The sequence below is a fragment of the Pan troglodytes genome, chromosome 4 (assembly GCF_028858775.2).
Source record: "Pan troglodytes isolate AG18354 chromosome 4, NHGRI_mPanTro3-v2.0_pri, whole genome shotgun sequence".
Lineage (NCBI taxonomy): Eukaryota > Metazoa > Chordata > Mammalia > Primates > Hominidae > Pan > Pan troglodytes.
Window position 1 is genome coordinate 34,973,621 of NC_072402.2, and position 22,541 is coordinate 34,996,161.

At 40.2% G+C, this 22,541-nt stretch overlaps 1 protein-coding gene across 5 annotated transcripts in view; it reads right to left on the minus strand.

The window, feature by feature from the left end:
- RASGRF2 (Ras protein specific guanine nucleotide releasing factor 2) overlaps positions 1-22,541 on the minus strand; it is a 278,649-nt gene that overhangs the window by 151,395 nt on the left and 104,713 nt on the right. For 3 of the 5 annotated variants that reach the window (XM_517672.9, XM_009448923.5, XM_009448924.5), the window contains exons 3-5: positions 10,315-10,462; positions 7,910-7,999; positions 5,036-5,289 (exon numbers count right to left, since the gene is read on the minus strand). In XM_517672.9, the coding sequence (XP_517672.2) occupies positions 5,036-5,289; positions 7,910-7,999; positions 10,315-10,462 (492 nt within the window). Of the gene's footprint in view, positions 1-5,035; positions 5,290-7,909; positions 8,000-10,314; positions 10,463-12,887; positions 12,956-22,541 lie in introns of those variants that run through there. The other 2 variants (XM_016953053.4, XM_016953054.4) reach the window with 2 other exon arrangements.

The following is a 22,541-nucleotide window of genomic DNA, read 5'->3' on the forward strand; positions in this document are numbered from 1 at the left end:
GCATGTAAAGGGAATCTAGTTAAACAACAGTAATGATATAAAACTTCTTTAAGCCTCACCTTTAAAAACACACTTCTTCACATTATGTTAAGTGAAATAAGCCAGGTACAGAAAGACAAGTATCACATGTTCTCACTCATATTTGAAAGCTAAAAAAGTTAATCTCATGGAAGTAGTGAATAGAATGGTGGTTACCAGAGGCTAGGAAGGGTAGTGGGGAAGGGGAGGATGAAGAGAGGGTTTGGTGAATGGGTACAACAGTACAGTTAGATAGAAGGAATAACTTCTATTATTTGATAGCACAATAGGGCAGCTATAGTTAACAATAATTTATTTCAAAATATCTAGAAGATTTAGACTGTTCCCAACACAAAAGAAATGATAAATGTTTGAGGTGACAGATATCTCAATTACCCACATTTGATCATTTTACATCATATGCTTATATCAAACTATAACATATACCTCATAAATACGTACAGCTATTATATATCCATTCCATATTATGTATATGTATTATGTAACCATAAAATGTATCCATAAAAATTAAAAATAAAAAAGTTTTAAAAATTTCTTTTCCAATCTCCATCTAAGTCTAGATGTGGTAAATAATTGCTAGTCTATATGAAGAGCTTACGGCTTTACCTTCCAAAGAGAGGCATATCTTGACTCTGAATTTAAACAATATGATAAACCTGGCCTTTCCTGATTCAGATCAAGCAATCCAGCGGAAACAAAGAGCCAGAGGCAACCTAAAAGAATGTGGCACAGCCTCTTTATTTACCTCTAGGTACCACCCTGTTTCTCTGTTCCTCTTTATAGCAGCTCTCCTCAAAAGAGTTTTCAATACCCACCCTCTCCAGTTCCTCTCATTATCAGAGTTCAGTACACAATCCCATCCACTGCCATCAGACCTGTTGAAACTGCACACTTGGTGACTGAAGTATCACCAGAATGCTGTACTGCCTGAGGATCAAGGGCTACCCCCAGGCTCCTTTGGATGTCCCACACACTTGAGAGGAGCCATTGCCAGCAAGGTGGGGAAATCTCCCTCCTTCCTTTTAACAAAAGAAAGCCTAGCTTTTAATCTCGTATTATCAGACTACCACTCATCACCCTTCCTTTCTGCACTCATCTACAGACATGCCAGTGGCTTTTCCTGATGCCTTGAGATCTGAGCTCTCAGCTCACAGTTGCTCTTTTCTCCAACACTACTCTTGTCATAATTCTTGGGGATTCCAATATGCACACAAACAACATTTCAATATCCTGGCCTCACAGGACCTTGAACTCTTCCTCCAAAGATCTTGTCCTCCATTGACCTCAGTCAACACCCCTTTGATTATACTCTAGACCTTGTCATTGTCAATAGCTGCATCCCTTCCCTGTCTCAATTTCAAGCACAACATTCTCTGACTCCTAATCTTTCAGTTCACTGCCTTTAGAACCCTGACTCCAAAATTCTTTCACACTATCATGACCTAAATCCCCAGATCCCACCACCTTTTTATTGGCAAAAACCTCTCATACCAGCACTACTTTCTTTCCTCAGTTTAGATTCCATGGCTCATTATTATAATCTCTTCCTTGTATACAGCTTCAACTTCCTTATTCTTTTCTCACTTCACCACAGCAGCCACAACACCAATCCTAATTAATCCCAATCCTCCACCCACTCTGCACCTGCATCCATGCAGCTGAAAGTGGCTAAAGAAAAACATGCAACCATCCTGACTGATCTCACTGGAAAGTCACAACCAATAGCCTAATAAGCTAACACAAGCTCTCAGTGCTGCCCAGCATTAATACAGCATTCCTGAATCCATTTACTCCCCTGCCCTATCACTATTCCACACCTCTTTCTCTCTTCTCCAGCTCCGACACTTCCCTCCCATCTGCCGCATCAGCGGATGTCCTTGCCTCCTAACTACGGAAGTGTCCATGTACTAATCCTTCCCTGCCCTAGTTATCACTATTCCACACCTCTTTCTTTCTTCTCCAGCTCCGACACTTCCCTCCCATCTGCCCCATCAGCGGATGTCCTTGCCTCCTAACTACAGAAGTGTCCATGTACTATTCTTTCCCTGCCATGCTCCCAGCTAATGACAATCTCTTGACCTGAGCAGTACATTCTGTCCACTTTCGCCTTTGCAAGTTTACTGCTCAGCAATTCCCTCTCTCCTCCATCCTTCTTTTACCCTCTTCATTTGCCTCTAGGTACCACCCTGTTTCTCTTCTCTTTACAGCAGCCCTTCTCAAAAGAATTTTCTATACCCACCCTTTTGAAATCCTCTTCCCTCCGCCCCACCACCTGTTCTCTCCTAAGCCTCCAATCAGGCTTTGGTCTCTAATCAAAGTTACCATTAAACTCCGAGTTGTTAAACCCATGGTCAATTCTAAGTTATTGCTCATTTGACTTTTTTGGCATCGTTGTTGGTTCCCTCTTGCTTTCGTTTCCAGGACAACTCACTCTTCTGGTTTTCATTGACAACTCAAAGGATCCTCTTCACTCTTCTTTGCTGGCTCCTGTTTATCTTCCTGACCTCTAGATGTTGGAATATCCATGCTCCTCTTTTCTTATCCATCTGTACTCACTTGTTGGTAATACCATTCAGACTAGCAGCTTTAAATACTATCTGTATGCTAGAGGACTCCCAAATTTCTATCTTCGGCCCAGAATCTTCCTCTGAACTCCAAACAAATATCTGATCCCTAGTCACTTGACATCTCCACTTAGATGGCTAATAGCATCTCACGCTCAACAGATCCAAGAGAAAACAGTCATCTTTTCCCCTCAGCCTGTTCTTCACTCAATCTTTACCATTTAGTAAACAGTAACTCCATCCTTCTAGTTGTCCAGACCAAAAAACGTTGCAATCTTACCTGTCTTTTTGCTTTCTTTTAAAACCCACATCAAACCCATCAACAAATCCCAACTGTTGAGTCCTGATGGATAAGTAAGTAACAAGGAAGGGGCCTCCGATGGGGGAAGGCTCCAGGTAGGGGAGAAGAATGAACAACTGTTCTGAGAAACACAACCCGCTGGCACAAGGAATGACCTTTCCACACCTAGCCCGCTCTTGTACGACCCTATAAAACTTCCCTCCAGCCCCTGCCTCTCTGCAGACAGCCCCTTCTCTGCTGTGCTGCCCATTGCACCCTTGCAACATGTTTTCACACATTCTCTAACAAATCTGCCTTGCTTTATCTACAACTGTTTTGGTAAATTCTGTGACACTGGCCCCAGCTAGTTGCATCCGTGACACCTACTGGCTCTGACTTAAAAATACACCCAGAATCCAACTACTTATACTGCCTCCATTATAATCATCTCTTACTTGGATTACTGAAATAGCTACCTAACAGGTGTCTCATCTCTCACTCTGTTTATTGAAATAGCCACCTAATTGATCTCCCTACAGACTATTCTCAGCAGAGAAGCCAGAGTGAGCCTTTCAAAACAGAAGTCACATCACACCCCTTCTCTGCTCAAAACCTGACCAATGTCTCCCCATCTCATTTAGAGCAAAAGTTAATGGCTGTACCATGTCCCACCTTGATAACTCCCTGACTCTTCCCTTCACTGACACTGAGCAGGGCAGGTCCTCAAGCTGGACTGCCGGGCACGTGAAAGCCCCATGTCCCCTGCACGCACAGCTCCCTCTGCTTGCCTCACTCTTCCTCCAGGAACTTCAAGCCTTTGCTCGAATGTCACCTTATCCTTGAAACTTTTCTGAAAACCTGCTATAAAAAAACTATGGTACATTCACAGATTGTAATACCATGTCGTGATTTTTTTTAATAGAATGCTCTTTAGGTATCAATATGGAAAGATCTTCAGAAAATAATGTTAAGTGAAACAATGAAGTACATGTTAAAGTACATTGCCTTCGTGTAAGAAGAGGGAAAATAAGACTCTATATTCATAGTTTCTTAGATCAAAACTGAGAAACACTGAAAGGATAGATAAGAAACTAGTACAGATATTACGTATAGAAAGTGGGGGGAATCGGGTGGACAGAGACAGGGTGAGAGTGCAACTGCTAACTGCTGTTTTCATGTTATTTTGACTTTTGAACCATGTGAGTGTACTATCTACTCAAAAACAAATAGCTAAAATTCTAAGTAAAACACTAAACCCTCCCTTGACCCCCTTCTCCCATTCCCTTCTTTATTTTTCTCCACAGCTCTGATCGCCATATAATATACTATCTATTTCACTAATGCTGTTCATTGTCTATCTTCCTGCATCAAAATTTAAGTTCCATAAAGGCAGGCATTTTCTGATTTTTCACTGATGAATCCTCAGCAGTAAGGAAACTAAAGATTTATTGAGCAAATAAATTCACCAGAGCTTCTCAGGCCCTGTCTTAGCTTTTGCTCTTCCTAAAATACTTGTGTATAATTAACATGTAAAAACCCATAATCACTCCATTTTCTTCAGTTTATGAGTGATTATATTCCCCAACACACATCTCCACGCGATAAGACAATGTAGGTCAAATAGAGAAGAAAAAATTAAGAACAGTAGATGCCAAGATTCAAGTAAAGATATAAAAATAACAATGCAGGCTGGGTGTGGTGGCTCACGTCTGTAATCTCAGCACTTTGGGAGGCCAAGGCAGGCAGATCACGAGGTCAGGAGATCGAGACCATCCTGTCTAACACGGTGAAACCCCGTCTCTACTAAAAATACAAAAATTAGCCAGGTGTGGTGGTGGGCGCCTGTAGTCCCAGCTACTTGGGAGGCTGAGGCAGGAGGATGGCGTGAACCCAGGAGGCGGAGCTGGCAGTGAGCCGAGATCGTGCCACTGCACTCCAGCCTGGGCGACAGAGCAAGACTCCATCTCAAAATAAATAAATAAAATAAAATAAAATAAAATAACAATGGAACACAAGTAATAGCTTTCTTATTTTTACTATCATAAACTAATAGAGATGAATTTATGAGACCCTTTTAAACATTAAGTAAAAATTCTTGTTGGAATTACAAAGGGGTTTTTCTCATAACTCTTTGATTTATGCAATGTCAAACCTGTTGAGAAAAATACTGCTGACGTCGTCGTGGCTGATGGGGGGCTTCTTGGAGCTGGCGGCCATACGCAGGGGCCGGAGAAAGCCGTTGACCAGGATGTAGAGCTGGTGAACGTACTCTGACTCTGCCTCCACCATGGTGAACACAATCTGGTTTCTCTTCCTCATACTTTCAGCATGAGGAGAACAAATGTAATCCTGCACGATGGTCTTCCATTTCCTTCTGCACAACCATCCTCGCATGAAACTCTGAACCTACAGAACAAAAAATCAAAAAGGAATCTGACTAGTTGCAATGGTGATTTATTTATGGAAAAGAACATGAAATATAATTAAAAATCAATTTTGCAGAAAACATGATAACCTCTAAAATTGATAAGGATTCCCTAGGGATGATGTGAAAAATAACAGGCAAGCCTGAGAAAGTGCACTGGCCTGTGTGTTTCAGCCAATCAACAAACATTTACTGATCATCTTTAAAATGCCCAGGTAAATGCTGGGTACTGAGCAGTCAAGAATATATTAAAACCTTTAACTCAGAGGCTCTGCCATTACTTGCAACCACCTTGACCTCTGATTCTCTGTTTCTTCATCTATAAAATAACCGACAGAGCTGGACATGCACAGGCCTGTAGTCCCAGTTATTTGGGAGGCTAAGGTGAGAGGATCACTTGAGCCCAAGAGTTCCAGTCTATCCTGGGCAACGCAGCAAGACCCCATCTCGTGTTTCTCTGGTTTTTTGGTTTGTTTTGTTTTTTTCTCTGTTTTTAATCTCGTGTTACCAGACTGCTTTCATTTTTCATGAAATTAAAATAAAATGATTCACAAAAAAATCTGAAGTCCTTTCTAAATATAAAAAATTATAACATAATTAACTAGGATTTGTTTTATGATAACTAGGGTTTCTTACTTTAGATGTGGCAGATTCAGCAACAAAGTAGGTTGTAAATTCACGTATAATTGAAAGTATTAAATCACTACCAAAGTATCATTATTATCTATTTAACACATCCTTACACTTTTTATTTTTTCCACACTATGTTCTAAATGATCACGTATTAAACAACGACCCTTCTTTTGCAATGTCTAAAATTCTCTTGCTTGCCTACCAGTGTCGTCACCATGTTATCAGTTTTTATACAGGCATTAAACTCACTCTACCTCAATAAAAATTAACCACATTTTAACACAATCATGTGGGGAAATTATATTCAGATTATTTGAAGAAATCTAACAAAAATTTCCATGAATTATAACCAATTTTAAGTTTTAGTCTATTAAGGTAAACAAAAATTAGGTTGATATTTGCCAAGACCAAAATAGAGAAACGATTCATTCATTGTTAACACTTTTTTCCATGCAGACATTATTTTGAAATGGGACATAAAGAACAAAAAATTAATCTCAAAACCTATTTAACAAGTACAAAAATTGGTTTAAAAAATTATTAAGAAACAAGAAGGTAGAAAAATATTTTTAAATTTTTATCAGTATTCTTTCATTTAACAGAAATATTTTTAAAAATCAACTTAATTGGATTTTGTGTTAAGTAAAACCTTTCTATTTACTTGGGCAGGGGGTGCTTGCCGACCAATAGATGCTTCACTTATTTAGTAATAGACCAGTTTCTACCACACACGTGAAAATTGAATTTTATTAATTTTTTCTTTACATGCAACTGCATACTATTAAAGGAAAGGCAATAGAATTAATCTTGTTTCCAGACTGACTAGATGGGATTTTTTTTAAAAAAAAACTAATTAATCTTATAACACAATAGCATAAGCTTGATTCAAAAAAAAAATTAATTTCTAAGAAATGAATAGTGTTATTTTACTTTTTTATTTCTGGAAAACTGAAAACATTTGACTAGTCCTAAGAATCCTTTCTATTTCAAATTCTGAGCAATATTTAAAGTTGTAAAAAAGAATATAAAATATAATTTAAAATCAATTTTGTAGAAAACATGATAGTCTCTAAAATTGATCTGAATTCCATAGGGATGATGTGAAAAATAATAGGCAAGCCTGAGAAAGTGCACTGGCCTGTGTGTTTTAGCCAATCAACAAACATTTGCTGATCATCTTTAAAGTGTCCAGGTAAATGCTGGGCACATTAAAGTTTTGTTACAGTGAAAGGGGAAAGATTATTAGCATAAAATAAGAGGAATAATAACAAATTAAAAAGAAATAAGATTTGAAGATGTATATCCAGGGAAATTTCCTCAAATATGATGCTTTCCACTTATTATTAACAAAGCTGAGTAAGTGCTTTATATAAGACAATCAAGATCATAGGATCAAAACCTAAATGACAAATCAAAACACAGTGGACTAGAGTGAGAGTGAGAGCCAGCATTTGGTTCATTGCAAAAGTTGTGCAATTATAAATGGCAGTAAGAGGGAAAAATCTGCTGATTGTGTGGATGTTAAACAAGAAGCAATAATAAAACAGAAATATAAGCGGATGTGCTGATTTACTCAATCTTCACACATGCCCCAAAAAAAATCTTTCTTAAATAACACTAAAGATTAAAGCTAAAAGAAAATTTTTGAAATGTAATTTAAAAAATATTCCCCCAAAATATGAAAGCCGCACAAAATCAAGAGGTTTAACAGCACTTAATTAACCCCACTGGAGAACACTATTGTCTTAATGCCTGGTTTTGGCATCCTTCCTAGACAGTGTAAAGAAATCTCAAGCAGAAATTCTCTAGAGTAGCCATGTCTGGATCACTCTGCAGGGCAAGTCTGGGAGCCATAGCCCAGAAACACCAAGGCTGCTCCCGGCTCACGCACAGGGTGGCAAAGACACCACCATAGAACAGACGACTGGTCACCATGCTCCTACAAAGCTGGAAACCTCCAGGCCCTACCTTTTTAATCTTCTTGATGTCTGGATCTTCATCTTCTTGGTTGCTTTGGTAAGGTCGCATTCGTTCTTTGGTTTTATTAAGAGCAATAATCTGGAACACAAAGTTGGTCCATTTCATGATTTGGGAAATGCTGGATTATAGCCATACACACAGGAAGCTCTGCCTACAAAGGTGGTCCAATGAGATCCTCAGGAAACATCCACTTTTTATGCACACTGTCTTCCTTTGGTGCTGAGATGGGGGAAACATGAACTTTACCCCAAGCATGGTATCACCAATGAAAGTGTTTATAAGAAGTGACTGTGTAAAGTGTGACCGGGGATCTGGGCTAGCAGAAATGTTGGCCCAAAACTCAGCCCCAGCTGCCAGTGGTGAGCCCGCCAAGACCTTGTCAGGAGTCCAGCGATATGTCCATCCCCTCGCCTGAAGGTGGCTGCCTGCAATGTCCTGTGGTCCCCACACGCAGTGACACTCAGCTCAGAGCCCCTGGTTCTGGCCATTGGCCTGTAGTCTTCCAAACCACATGGTACCCCAGACTCACAGACATCCTTAGGAAAATGGCAACTGTAAAGGGAACTTCAGAGCCTTGGGGCTGGTCCAAGCCAACCAAGAGAATTCCTCAGAAAAGGTAAAAAGGATCAAACTAACCTGGGATCTCTTTATATCTCCAGCTCAGTTCTGTGACCTGTGAGGGGCATTTCAAGACTGGGTGGCCTCTCAACTACACATAGCAGTAAAATTCTCTAGACCGGCACTCAACAGCAGGCTCTTACAAGCTTAAGAACCTATACAGACCTACTAGCCAGCAATACCTTAAAAGTTAAGAGATCATAATTGCCCCTCTCTAGCCTGTCTTTCTATTTTGTCCCCAGTACCAAATACACCCCTCTGCCATTTTCTGGCAAGGAGGTGGGAAAAGAAAGGGAGTAGGAAATAAATTATGGCTCCTGTCAAGAGACCAGAGAAGACATACCTGCAACTGACAGTTTTTTGCTGCAATCTACATTCAGACTAAAATAGAACATAGTGAAGGCAGATAAACACACACAAATATTGAGGAACATCGCCTGGTGTTGAGCTTCTCTCGTGGAGTAAATACCAACCTCTTTCACTGAGCAGACAAGCATCTGCTCCAGCTTACAGTGGCTAAGAAAGAACACAATAATTTTGTTTTAAATAACAGTGCCTGATATAGTCTTTTAAAATGCAGGTTTGTTAAGTTTTCTGTTGCTGTTTTCACTATATCACATATCAGGGTCGAATTGGGAAGTTAACAACTGTAATAATATGGTGAACACCATCTGCAAGTTGTCATCATCAGAGAAGCTGCCACATCTCTGTTGGAGGACACTTGTACCCATACTCTCAACACCGGAGGTGATGTGTGTAGGGAGCAGAAGGCGAAAACCCCACCTAGGATTCACAGGGTATGTCTCAGAGGAAGGTGCAAGACACAAAAAGGAAAATGTTGTCTGATGACAATAAAAATGACAAGAACATTGCCAAAACTGACGAGCCTAAACTGTTTCTGTCAAGGAGGATACAATTACTAGTAGGTTTCATTGTGTCCTATTCCCTTCTTTGAATCTCAGAAGATACTAATGCATCCCTGGGCAGAAAGAGGGAGGAAATTTCATTCTCTGCATTCCTCTCCCATTCTTCAGTGATTGCTTACTGCCCATGAGGAAGGATAGGACAGCGGGAAAGGTACATTCAGGATTCTCTATCTAGATTGAGGCCTGGGAGGGAGGGAGGACCCAGGCACACACCATGGCTGTGGACTCTAAAACCGCCTTCTGCTCACACTGGGCATCAGCCTCACTATCTGGGGATGCAAGGCCTGAGAAGTTCACACTCTGAGGGAGGGAGGGGAAGGCAGGAATTCCAACTCCAGGGAAAAATGCACCCTAGCAAATGTCTTATAGTTTAATCCAAATGTTCTTTTCAAAACTGTGGAAGGGAGAAGGTTGGACTCCTTCAAATCTAAAAGAGTAAAGTATTTCTGAATTCATTGCTGGTTCTCCCTTAGTTGTCATTTTAGACTTTAATTGAATCTATGGCAGACTCATAATTATCATTACTGTAGGGTATCTGAAAACAGTTAAATGCTATAATCAATTCTTGAATTTCTGAGCTAATGAAGGGTATCAGGAGAACAAATAACCAACCCCACCAAAAAAAAAAAAAAAAAAAAGCACATTATCCTGATATGTTCCTGTAGCACATTTACTTAATCCTAATATAGACATTAGATTCATGTCTAGGTCAGGCCCAGCCACGTATGTGTTGATGTCAGAGGAAGTCAGCCTGGGATTAAAATGTTGCCCTGAATAGGCCTTAAGTAATCATGAGGAAATGACGGTAAACGTGAAACAATGAGAAGGAATCTATTGACTGGGAAATACCTCTGATTTAAGCCTTTCGATTTCTGTGTCTTGATCTTCAAGTTGATGTCGGAGTTGGTTAGCTGCAATTTTTTCTGTCTCTACGATCTGAACTAGATGAATGTACTTCTGCATTAATACTTCCCTCTCAATCAAAATGTCTGCATAACTTGAGAGAAAATTACACAGTTAGTCATTGAGATATTGTTCTACTATATAGAGTTCCATATAGAATATAATACGCTACATTTGAAAAAGAAGTTATGAGCATTGTTTGTTCAGCTATCTCTACTTGACATAAATGTTAACTTTCAGCTTACATTTGGTATCCTTCGACGATGAAGAATTTAAATAATCATTTTACATATCCTTTACTAAGAATTCATTTAATGATACTTGCTACCCAAAAAATCTTACCATAGAAGTGGGAAAAGTACAAAAGAAATTGTAATAGTTTTAAAAAGAAAGTAGTGTGTCTTCTTTAACCAAAAAGCTGAGGTCTTTTGAATTCTGGCACATGGTTTCCAGGGATGCTATTCAAAATATTTCACCGAGTAAGATATTAGCCAATCAAAATAAACCTGCTCCCAAACAGAATGAATGCAGAGACCATTACAACAGGCACTAACTGGAAAAAATCTATTATGTCTGTATTAGTGACCACCAACTCTGTTGGGCTCTCTTTAAGACTGCAAAATCATTGACTACTCTATTTCTAAAGCCAACAGAAATAGAAATTATATTCTAGAATTAAGTTTAGATTATTTGGGCTCTAACTCCTGCAGCCTAGCCTGTATCTATGTCTTTGGTCAAGTATGGTAAAACAAAACTTACTCTCAGGTTTTTACTGATGATATAATTCTGTGGTATCTAAAATTTTGCCTCCAGATCTTCTTGCATCATTCAGGATGATGAAATGGATATTCTTCCATGCATATCATCTTTCCCCAATGGTATGACAGTAATAATTCATGATAGTTACTATTTATTGAGTGCATAGGATATAGTATACATTATTTCATCTCATAATCCCAGCAACCCCAGGAGATATGTGGTCCCAATTGCCCAGAGAAGGAATTTGATCTTCACAGAGGCGAAGTACTGACCTCAGATCACACAGCTAGTAGGTAGCAGGGCTGGGATTCAAATTAAGGTATGTCTGACCCGAAGTCCATGTTCTTAAACACCAGCTAAACTGCCTCTCTCATGAGAAAGTGCACGCTGGACATAAACAAGAATGTTGCAGCGGAAGTGTTTTGAGATACCTGCCCAATCTTCCACACACTTACCTCCTCTTTGGGAACTTGGGCCATGGCAAGCCATGTTTATACCACAAAAGCTGCCCTCATGACCACATTAAACCAGCCTAAAAAGAGATAACTGGTGCAAGCTAAACCAAATGGATTCTTTCCCCTTGGAATCTGGGATTCTACCTCGCTTTATTTGCTTGAACTGCAATAATATTAACTTGGAAATTCTAGTTGCCATTTTTGGGCAGCCATATTTGGCCACATCCGTGCCAAAACAGTCAAAGTGAGTCCGACGGGAGAGAAAAGAATAAGCAGATGTTCAGAAAAGCAAAGACAGGAGAGACAGAAAGTCTGAGACAGAAAGTTAATGGCTACCTGGGCTCCTGTAGCTTTCTAGTTCCTGGTGCCAGGCCCTCATGACACTGGAACACAATTTTAGGCTGGGGTTCAGGGAGATACTGCAGTGTCCTGCTAATAAATTATTTCTTTTAACCTAAACTGGTTTGAGGTTTAGCTTACTTGGTTTGTGTTGCTTGGAACTAAAAGTCTTAAGACACTTCTAAAATCACAATTTTAAGTCAATTATCTCAACATCCTCAGCACCTGTATCGTGCGTGTTGTTAGGGTTAGAAAAGAACCGTGTCAGCAACATTTTTAAGTCACTCGTTCTGAGAAATTACCCAAAGAGAATAGAAAGGGAGGCTATGAAATTACAAGTGACAGGAAGGGAAAAGAAGAAGAAAAGATAGAAGAGTCTTGATAGGAATATGCTGTGGGAGAACTTAAGGGAGAAAAATAATAATAGAGCATAAAAAAAGTAATTGTTATAAAAATTCTGCCTTTCTCATCAGTTTTATTAGAAATATGCCAAATTGGTTACAAATATATTACATCAGTGTTAGGTAGCAAAGCAGTATTTTCTTTTCTCTTAAAAAAGAAAAAGAAAAAGGCAGGTCCAGTTTGGAATGCAAGGCTGACTTCACACAGACTCATCACCAACGTCCGCCTCCCTGCGCTTCCAAGGTCTTTGCTAGGAAAATTGTTTTCTGTTTAAAGAATGAAACCGTAAGAGCATGATAAAAACAGGAAAATATGCCATCAATAGACCAGACATCCTCAGCACCTATATAATGGAATTTGTAAAATTCCATGAAGAGAAAAACTAAGCAAGCAGAATTAGCTTGGTGGGGAAATGAGAGTAGAGGAAACCACAGATACAGATACCTTGCATAAGCACACTTCTCACCAAGAGTGGCCCGGAGAGTCTCCAAGCTCGGAAGAAACAAATGTAAACAACAGAGGGTAGGCAAGGGCAATTGTTATGATCTTCCATTAAACAAGTACCTTTAGAATATGTGAAGTTAGGCTCCTCCTCTTCACACCCCTCAAAAATAAGAAATAAAAGGCACAGCTGGCAGCAGTGACATGTCCCCAGCTGACAGTGCAAGGTCTGCTTTCTCTAGAAAAGGGTGGCACCTTCCTAAAGAAGAATTCTAAGGAAGGAGCTGGACTCTGAGAACAGAGCTTGGGTTTACTCCAGACATTCACCGTGGACACAAGGGAGAACCAAGAAGGGAAAGGCTTTAAGAGAGCCTGGAAATAAAATACACTGTATTCATTTTCTATTCTGTAAAAACAGAACTTAAGCCACTAAATTTGGTGATAATTTGTTACAGAATAGAAAATGAATACAGTGTATTTTACTTCCAGGCTCTTAAATCAACATATATTTATTATCTCATAGTTTCTGTGGGTTAGGAGTCTAGGCTCAGTTTAGCTAGACCTTTAGGTCAGGATGTCACGAGGCTATGATCACGGTGTCAATCAAGATGCATTATCATCTTGAGGCTTGACTGGGCAAGAATCCTATTCCAAGTTCATTCAGGCTGTTAGAAAAGTTCATTTCCTTGCTGCTGTAGAACTCGTAGCAGCTTCCTTCTTCAAAGCCAGTGGGAGAACATTTCTCACCTGCTCTGTAAGGTCTTTCATCTGATTAAATCAGGTCCACTGGGAGGAGCCAAGATGGCCGAATAGGAACAGCTCCGGTCTACAGCTCCCAGCGTGAGCGACGCAGAAGACGGTGATTTCTGCATTTCCATCTGAGGTACCGGGTTCGTCTCACTAGGGAGTGCCAGACAGTGGGCGCAGGCCAGTGGGTGCGCGCACCGTGCGCGAGCCGAAGCAGGGCGAGGCATTACCTCACCTGGGAAGCGCAAGGGGTCAGGGAGTTCCCTTTCCGAGTCAAAGAAAGGGGTGACGGACGCACCTGGAAAATCGGGTCACTCCCACCCGAATATTGCGCTTTTCAGACCGGCTTAAAAAACGGCGCACCACGAGACTATATCCCACTCCTGGCTCGGAGGGTCCTACGCCCTCGGAGTCTCGCTGATTGCTAGCACAGCAGTCTGAGATCAAACTGCAAGGCGGCAGCGAGGCTGGGGGAGGGGCGCCCGCCGTTGCCCAGGCTTGCTGAGGTAAACAAAGCAGCCGGGAAGCTCGAACTGGGTGGAGCCCACCACAGCTCAAGGAGGCCTGCCTGCCTCTGTAGGCTCCACCTCTGGGGGCAGGGCACAGACAAACAAAAAGACAGCAGTAACCTCTGCAGACTTAAATGTCCCTGTCTGACAGCTTTGAAGAGAGCAGTGGTTCTCCCAGCACGCAGCTGGAGATCTGAGAACGGGCAGACTGCCTCCTCAAGTTAGACCCCCGAGCAGCCTAACTGGGAGGCACCCCCCAGCAGGGGCACACTGACACCTCACACGGCAGGGTACTCCAACAGACCTGCAGCTGAGGGTCCTGTCTGTTAGAAGGAAAACTAACAAACAGAAAGGACATCCACACCAAAAACCCATCTGTACATCACCATCATCAAAGACCAAAAGTAGATAAAACCACAAAGATGGGGAAAAAACAGAACAGAAAAACAGGAAACTCTAAAATGCAGAGCGCCTCTCCTCCTCCAAAGGAACGCAGTTCCTCACCAGCAACGGAACAAAGCTGGATGGAGAATGATTTTGACGAGCTGAGAGAAGATGGCTTCAGACGATCAAATTACTCTGAGCTACGGGAGGACATTCAAACCAAAGGCAAAGAAGTTGAAAACTTTGAAAAAAATTTAGAAGAATGTATAACTAGAATAACCAATACAGAGAAGTGCTTAAAGGAGCTGATGGAGCTGAAAACCAAGGCTCGAGAACTACGTGAAGAATGCAGAAGCCTCAGGAGCCGATGCGATCAACTGGAAGAAAGGGTATCAGCAATGGAAGATGAAATGAATGAAACAAAGCGAGAAGGGAAGTCTAGAGAAAAAAGAATAAAAAGAAATGAGCAAAGCCTCCAAGAAATATGGGACTATGTGAAAAGACCAAATCTACGTCTGATTGGTGTACCTGAAAGTGATGGGGAGAATGGAACCAAGTTGGAAAACACTCTGCAGGATATTATCCAGGAGAACTTCCCCAATCTAGCAAGGCAGGCCAACGTTCAGATTCAGGAAATACAGAGAACGCCACAAAGATACTCCTCGAGAAGAGCAACTCCAAGACACATAATTGTCAGATTCACCAAAGTTGAAATGAAGGAAAAAATGTTAAGGGCAGCCAGACAGAAAGGTCGGGTTACCCTCAAAGGGAAGCCCATCAGACTAACAGCGGATCTCTCGGCAGAAACCCTACAAGCCAGAAGAGAGTGGGGGCCAATATTCAACATTCTTAAAGAAAAGAATTTTCAACCCAGAATTTCATATCCAGCCAAACTAAGCTTCATAAGTGAAGGAGAAATAAAATATTTTACAGACAAGCAAATGCTGACCGATTTTGTCACCACCAGGCCTGCCCTAAAAGAGCTCCTGAAGGAAGCGCTAAACATGGAAAGGAACAACCGGTACCAGCCGCTGCAAAATCATGCCAAAATGTAAAGACCATCAAGACTAGGAAGAAACTGCATCAACCAACGAGCAAAATCACCAGCTAACATCATAATGACAGGATCAAATTCACACATAACAATATTAACTTTGAATGTAAATGGACTAAATTCTCCAATTAAAAGACACAGACTGGCAAGTTGGATAAAGAGTCAAGACCCATCAGTGTGCTGTATTCAGGAAACCCATCTCACGTGCAGAGACACACATAGGCTCAAAATAAAAGGATGGAGGAAGATCTACCAAGCAAATGGAAAACAAAGAAAGGCAGGGGTTGCAATCCTAGTCTCTGATAAAACAGACTTTAAACCAACAAAGATCAAAAGAGACAAAGAAGGCCATTACATAATGGTAAAGGGATCAATTCAACAAGAGGAGCTAACTATCCTAAATATTTATGCACCCAATACAGGAGCACCCAGATTCATAAAGCAAGTCCTGAGTGACCTACAAAGAGACTTAGACTCCCACACATTAATAATGGGAGACTTTAACACCCCACTGTCAACATTAGACAGATCAACGAGACAGAAAGTCAACAAGGATACCCAGGAATTGAACTCAGCTCTGCACCAAGCGGACCTAATAGACATCTACAGAACTCTCCACCCCAAATCAACAGAATATACATTTTTTTCAGCACCACACCACACCTATTCCAAAATTGACCACATAGTTGGAAGTAAAGCACTCCTCAGCAAATGTAAAAGAACAGAAATTATAACAAACTATCTCTCAGACCACAGTGCAATCAAACTAGAACTCAGGATTAAGAATCTCACTCAAAGCCGCTCAACTACATGGAAACTGAACAACCTGCTCCTGAATGACTACTGGGTACATAACGAAATGAAGGCAGAAATAAAGATGTTCTTTGAAACCAATGAGAACAAAGACACAACATACCAGAATCTCTGGGACACATTTAAAGCAGTGTGTAGAGGGAAATTTATAGCACTAAATGCCCACAAGAGAAAGCAGGAAAGATCCAAAATTGACACCCTAACATCACAATTAAAAGAACTAGAAAAGCAAGAGCAAACACATTCAAAAGCTAGCAGAAGGCAAGAAATAACTAAAATCAGAGCAGAACTGAAGGAAATAGAGACACAAAAAACCCTTCAAAAAATTAATGAATCCAGGAGCTGGTTTTTTGAAAGGATCAACAAAATTGATAGACCGCTAGCAAGACTAATAAAGAAAAAAAGAGAGAAGAATCAAATAGACGCAATAAAAAATGATAAAGGGGATATCACCACCGATCCCACAGAAATACAAACTACCATCAGAGAATACTACAAACACCTCTACGCAAATAAACTAGAAAATCTAGAAGAAATGGATACATTCCTCGACACATACACTCTCCCAAGACTAAACCAGGAAGAAGTTGAATCTCTGAATAGACCGATAACAGGAGCTGAAATTGTGGCAATAATCAATAGTTTACCAACCAAAAAGAGTCCAGGACCAGATGGATTCACAGCCGAATTCTACCAGAGGTACAAGGAGGAACTGGTACCATTCCTTCTGAAACTATTCCAATCAATAGAAAAAGAGGGAATCCTCCCTAACTCATTTTATGAGGCCAGCATCATTCTGATACCAAAGCCTGGCAGAGACACAACCAAAAAAGAGAATTTTAGACCAATATCCTTGATGAACATTGATGCAAAAATCCTCAATAAAATACTGGCAAACCGAATCCAGCAGCACATCAAAAAGCTTATCCACCATGATCAAGTGGGCTTCATCCCTGGGATGCAAGGCTGGTTCAACATACGCAAATCAATAAATGTAATCCAGCATATAAACAGAGCCAAAGACAAAAACCACATGATTATCTCAATAGATGCAGAAAAAGCCTTTGACAAAATTCAACAACCCTTCATGCTAAAAACTCTCAATAAATTAGGTATTGATGGGACATATTTCAAAATAATAAGAGCTATCTATGACAAACCCACAGCCAATATCATACTGAATGGGCAAAAACTGGAAGCATTACCTTTGAAAACTGGCACAAGACAGGGATGCCCTCTCTCACCGCTCCTATTCAACATAGTGTTGGAAGTTCTGGCCAGGGCAATCAGGCAGGGGAAGGAAATAAAGGGTATTCACTTAGGAAAAGAGGAAGTCAAATTGTCCCTGTTAGCAGATGACATGATTGTTTATCTAGAAAACCCCATCGTCTCAGCCCAAAATCTCCTTAAGCTGATAAGCAACTTCAGCAAAGTCTCAGGATATAAAATCAATGTACAAAAATCACAAGCATTCTTATACACCAACAACAGACAAACAGAGAGACAAATCATGAGTGAACTCCCATTCACAATTGCTTCAAAGAGAATAAAATACCTAGGAATCCAACTTACAAGGGATGTGAAGCACCTCTTCAAGGAGAACTACAAACCACTGCTCAAGGAAATAAAAGAGGATACAAACAAATGGAAGAGCATTCCTTGCTCATGGGTAGGAAGAATCAATATCGTGAAAATGGCCATACTGCCCAAGGTAATTTACAGATTCAATGCCATCCCCATCAAGCTACCAATGACTTTCTTCACAGAATTGGAAAAAACTACTTTAAAGTTCATATGGAACCAAAAGAGAGCCCGCATCGCCAAGTCAATCCTAAGCCAAAAGAACAAAGCTGGAGGCATCACACTACCTGACTTCAAACTATACTACAAGGCTACAGTAACCAAAACAGCATGGTACTGGTACCAAAACAGAAATATAGATCAATGGAACAGAACAGAGCCCTCAGAAATAAGGCCGCTTACCTACAACTATCTGATCTTTGACAAACCTGAGAAAAACAAACAATGGGGAAAGGATTCCCTATTTAATAAATGGTGCTGGGAAAACTGGCTAGCCATATGTAGAAAGCTGAAACTGGATCCCTTCCTTACACCTTATACAAAAATCAATTCAAGATGGATTAAAGATTTAAACGTTAGACCTAAAACCATAAAAACCCTAGAAGAAAACCTAGGCATTACCATTCAGGACATAGGCATGGGCAAGGACTTCATGTCCAAAACACCAAAAGCAATGGCAACAAAAGCCAAAATTGACAAATGGGATCTAATTAAACTAAAGGCCTTCTGCACAGCAAAAGAAACTACCATCAGAGTGAACAGGCAACCTACAACATGGGAGAAAATTTTCGCAACCTACTCATCTGACAAAGGGCTAATATCCAGAATCTACAGTGAACTCAAACAAATTTACAAGAAAAAAACAAACAACCCCATCAAAAAGTGGGCAAAGGACATGAACAGGCATTTCTCAAAAGAAGACATTTATGCAGCCAAAAAACACATGAAAAAATGCTCATCATCACTGGCCATCAGAGAAATGCAAATCAAAACCACTATGAGATATCATCTCACACCAGTTAGAATGGCAATCATTAAAAAGTCAGGAAACAACAGGTGCTGGAGAGGATGTGGAGAAATAGGAACACTTTTACACGGTTGGTGGGACTGTAAACTAGTTCAACCATTGTGGAAGTCAGTGTGGCGATTCCTCAGGGATCTAGAACTAGAAATACCATTTGACCCAGCCATCCCATTACTGGGTATATACCCAAATGACTATAAATCATGCTGCTATAAAGACACATGCACACGTATGTTTATTGCGGCATTATTCACAATAGCAAAGACTTGGAACCAACCCAAATGTCCAACAATGATAGACTGGATTCAGAAAATGTGGCACATATACACCATGGAATACTATGCAGCCATAAAAAATGATGAGTTCATATCCTTTGTAGGGACATGGATGAAATTGGAAACCATCATTCTCAGTAAACTATCGCAAGAACAAAAAACCAAACACCGCATATTCTCACTCATAGGTGGGAATTGAACAATGAGATCACATGGACACAGGAAGGGGAATATCATACTCTGGGGACTGTGGTGGGGAGGGGGGAGGGGGGAGGGATAGCACTGGGAGATACACCTAATGCTAGATGACGAGTTAGTGGGTGCAGCAGTGCACCAGCATGGCACATGTATACATATGTAACTAACCTGCACAATGTGCACATGTACCCTAAAACTTAAAGTATAATTAAAAAAAATAAAAAATAAAAAAATAAATCAGGTCCACTAACGACCCTTTTTATTAACTCAATATTAACTGATTTAAGACTGTAATGATATCTTCAGTAACTCTTTTCCTTTGTCATATAACATAACCTAATCAAGGACGTCACTATCCCATCATGTTTCCATATTTTAGTGGGTAGTAGCAAGTAACAGTTTCCAGCTGTGTGGGCTAAAGGGTATAGAATTACACAAGGAAGAATTTCCAAATCACCTTCCTACTGTCTGCCCACATATCTGAAAAGGAAGCTGACACACGTTACACGATGCAGCATTCACAGTCACAGAGTAAGCCCAGACCAACTACCCATAATGTCCCACAAGATCCTTCATTTAGAAACAAGGAATAGCAGACACTCATGAAAACCAGACTCCCCTCTCACCACAAAAGGCCCCTATAGTAGGCAGCATCTAAGATGGCCCCCTAATGATCCCCGGCTTCTAGTACTCACCCCCTTAGGTAAAAGGGCCTTCCTTTTGAGTGTGAGCTGGACCTAAGTGACTCACTTATAAAGAATACAACATGGCAGGAGTGATGGGATGGCAATTCCATGATTGGTTTATAAGACTCTGGCTTCCATCTCACTTGCCTTCTCTTGCTGTCTTGCTGGTTTGCTTTGAGGGAAGTCAGCTGCCAGGTTCTGAGCTACTCTACAGAGAGGCCCATGAATAAAGTAGACACTGTAGGAGGCCTCTGGCCAAGAGTCATTTAGGAACTGAGCTCAAGCCAACAACTGGTAAGGAAGCGAACCTAGCCAACAGCAGAGTGAGTGAACTTGGAAGTGGATCCTTCCCCAGCTGTGCATTCAGATGAGAATACAGACCTGGCCAACACCTTGATTGTAGCCTTGTGAGACACCTTTGGGCAGAGGCACCCAGCTAAGCTATGCCTGGGTTCCTGACCCACAGAAACTGTGTATAACAATAAATTGTTTATTGTTTTAAAAATCGTTAAGCAGCAAGAGATAACAAACACAGCCCGAAATGAACAAACAGAAAAGACATTAAAAGAAACAAAGCTAATTCAGGAAAAAAGGTACTTACTACCTACAGAAAGACATGGAAGGATATTAGACATAAGGCAAAAAGAGGCTGCCATGGAAAAGGAGTAATCAGATTTCTTTTAAAAAGCGTTCTTGGAAAAAAAAGATAATTACTAAAATTTTATAGCTCAATGGAATTACTAACCAATAACCCAGACATGGCTAAAAACTAAGCTGGGTGGTCAGAGAGGTCAAATAAAGAACACTAAACAAAAATATAAAGAGATTGGAAATATAAAAGGAAAACTGAGTAACCTAGAGTATAGATCCAAGAAGTCTAATATCTGTCTTGTGGGAGTTCCAGAAAGGAAAAAAGTTACACTGCAATAGGGAAAAAATATTAATAATAAAGAAATGAGAGCTGGGCACCGTGGCTCACACCTGTAATCCTAGCACTTTGGGATACTGAGGCAGGCAGATCACCTGAGTTTGAGACCAGCCTGGCCAACATGGTGAAACTCCGTCTTTACTAAAATACAAAAAATTAGCCAGGCGTGGTGGTGGGCATCTATAGTCACAGCTACTTGGGAGGCTGAGGCAGGAGAATCATTTGAACCCAGGAGGCAGAGGTTGCAGTGAGCCGAGATCACGCCACTGCACTCCAGCCTGGGCAACAGAGAGAGACTCCATCTAAAAAAGAAAAAACAGAAATGGAAGACACTTTCCCTGAACTGAGCATAGCACAGTTCAAATAGAATAATCCAAATACCAGACAAGATAAATGAAAACATTTCATACTCTGATACATCTTGGTAAAATATCAGAATTCTAAGGATAGAGAAAAATTATAGAAGCTTCCAAAGAGAAACAATAGGTAGCGAAAGGAAGTGAGAATCATGCTGTCATAGTTTTTTTTTTTTGCTGTCATACTTTTCATCATTAACTTGGAATTCTAGGTGGCAACAAAGAATTGTGGAGAAAATATTTTGAGCCTGCATAACAATTTCTAAAACAATAAACAATACACAGACAACCAATCACTGACCAAGTACCAGGACAAGACAGGAAAAACTTACTATCCCCACACACTTACTGCAGGAAAAAATTATGAGGAGGTTTTCCAACCAAACAAAACAGAAATCAAAGACAATAAAATGACATTGAATGCAAGAAAACAAGCCAGATGAAGTAAAGGAAGGTAGAAAGAAACTAGAAGTTGACACACACAAGGTTCTCCTTCAAGGAGCAAATATTCAATGACACGGTACATTTCATTCTCTGTGGGACCAAACACCAACCTTGATACTTTGGGGCACAATATTTGTTATAACCACTATGGAAGTGTTCCTTGTTGGTTTTTAATGTTCAAAATCAGCCTATGACAAAACACAGAGGAACAATTTAGAGAACAGAATATGTCTAAAAGTTTATAAAGTGAGAACAAATAATAATGAAAGAAAACCTCAGGATTAGAAAAGAAAAAACAATGAAAACACATTAAATGTCTTAACTTATTATACTTATTTTTCCTAGCAGAGACAATACATACTGTCTAAAGTTGATAAATCAATAGAGGTTTAATTATATTATTTTAAGTTATGAAGTCAACTAATTTAAGATCTAAAAATATGTAAGTAACAAAAACAGAGCGGGCAAAAGACAGGGACATAAGAGGTATTGTAAGGGTGTTAAATTTTTCATTTTTATGCCAGAGAATCAATCACACTGGCTAAAATTAGTAAGTCAAGAAATACACAAAAGGGCTTCACAGAATGTAATAAACAAATGACTAATAAATGCATGAGAAAGGGTCCTTCTTGCTGGGCACAGTGGCCTATGCTTACAATCCCAACACTTTGGGAAGCTGAGGTGAGAGGATAGCTTGAGGCCAGGAGTGACCAGCCTGAGCAACATAGTAAGATCTCATCTCTACAGTTTTTTTTTTTTTTTTTTTTTTTTTTTGTCA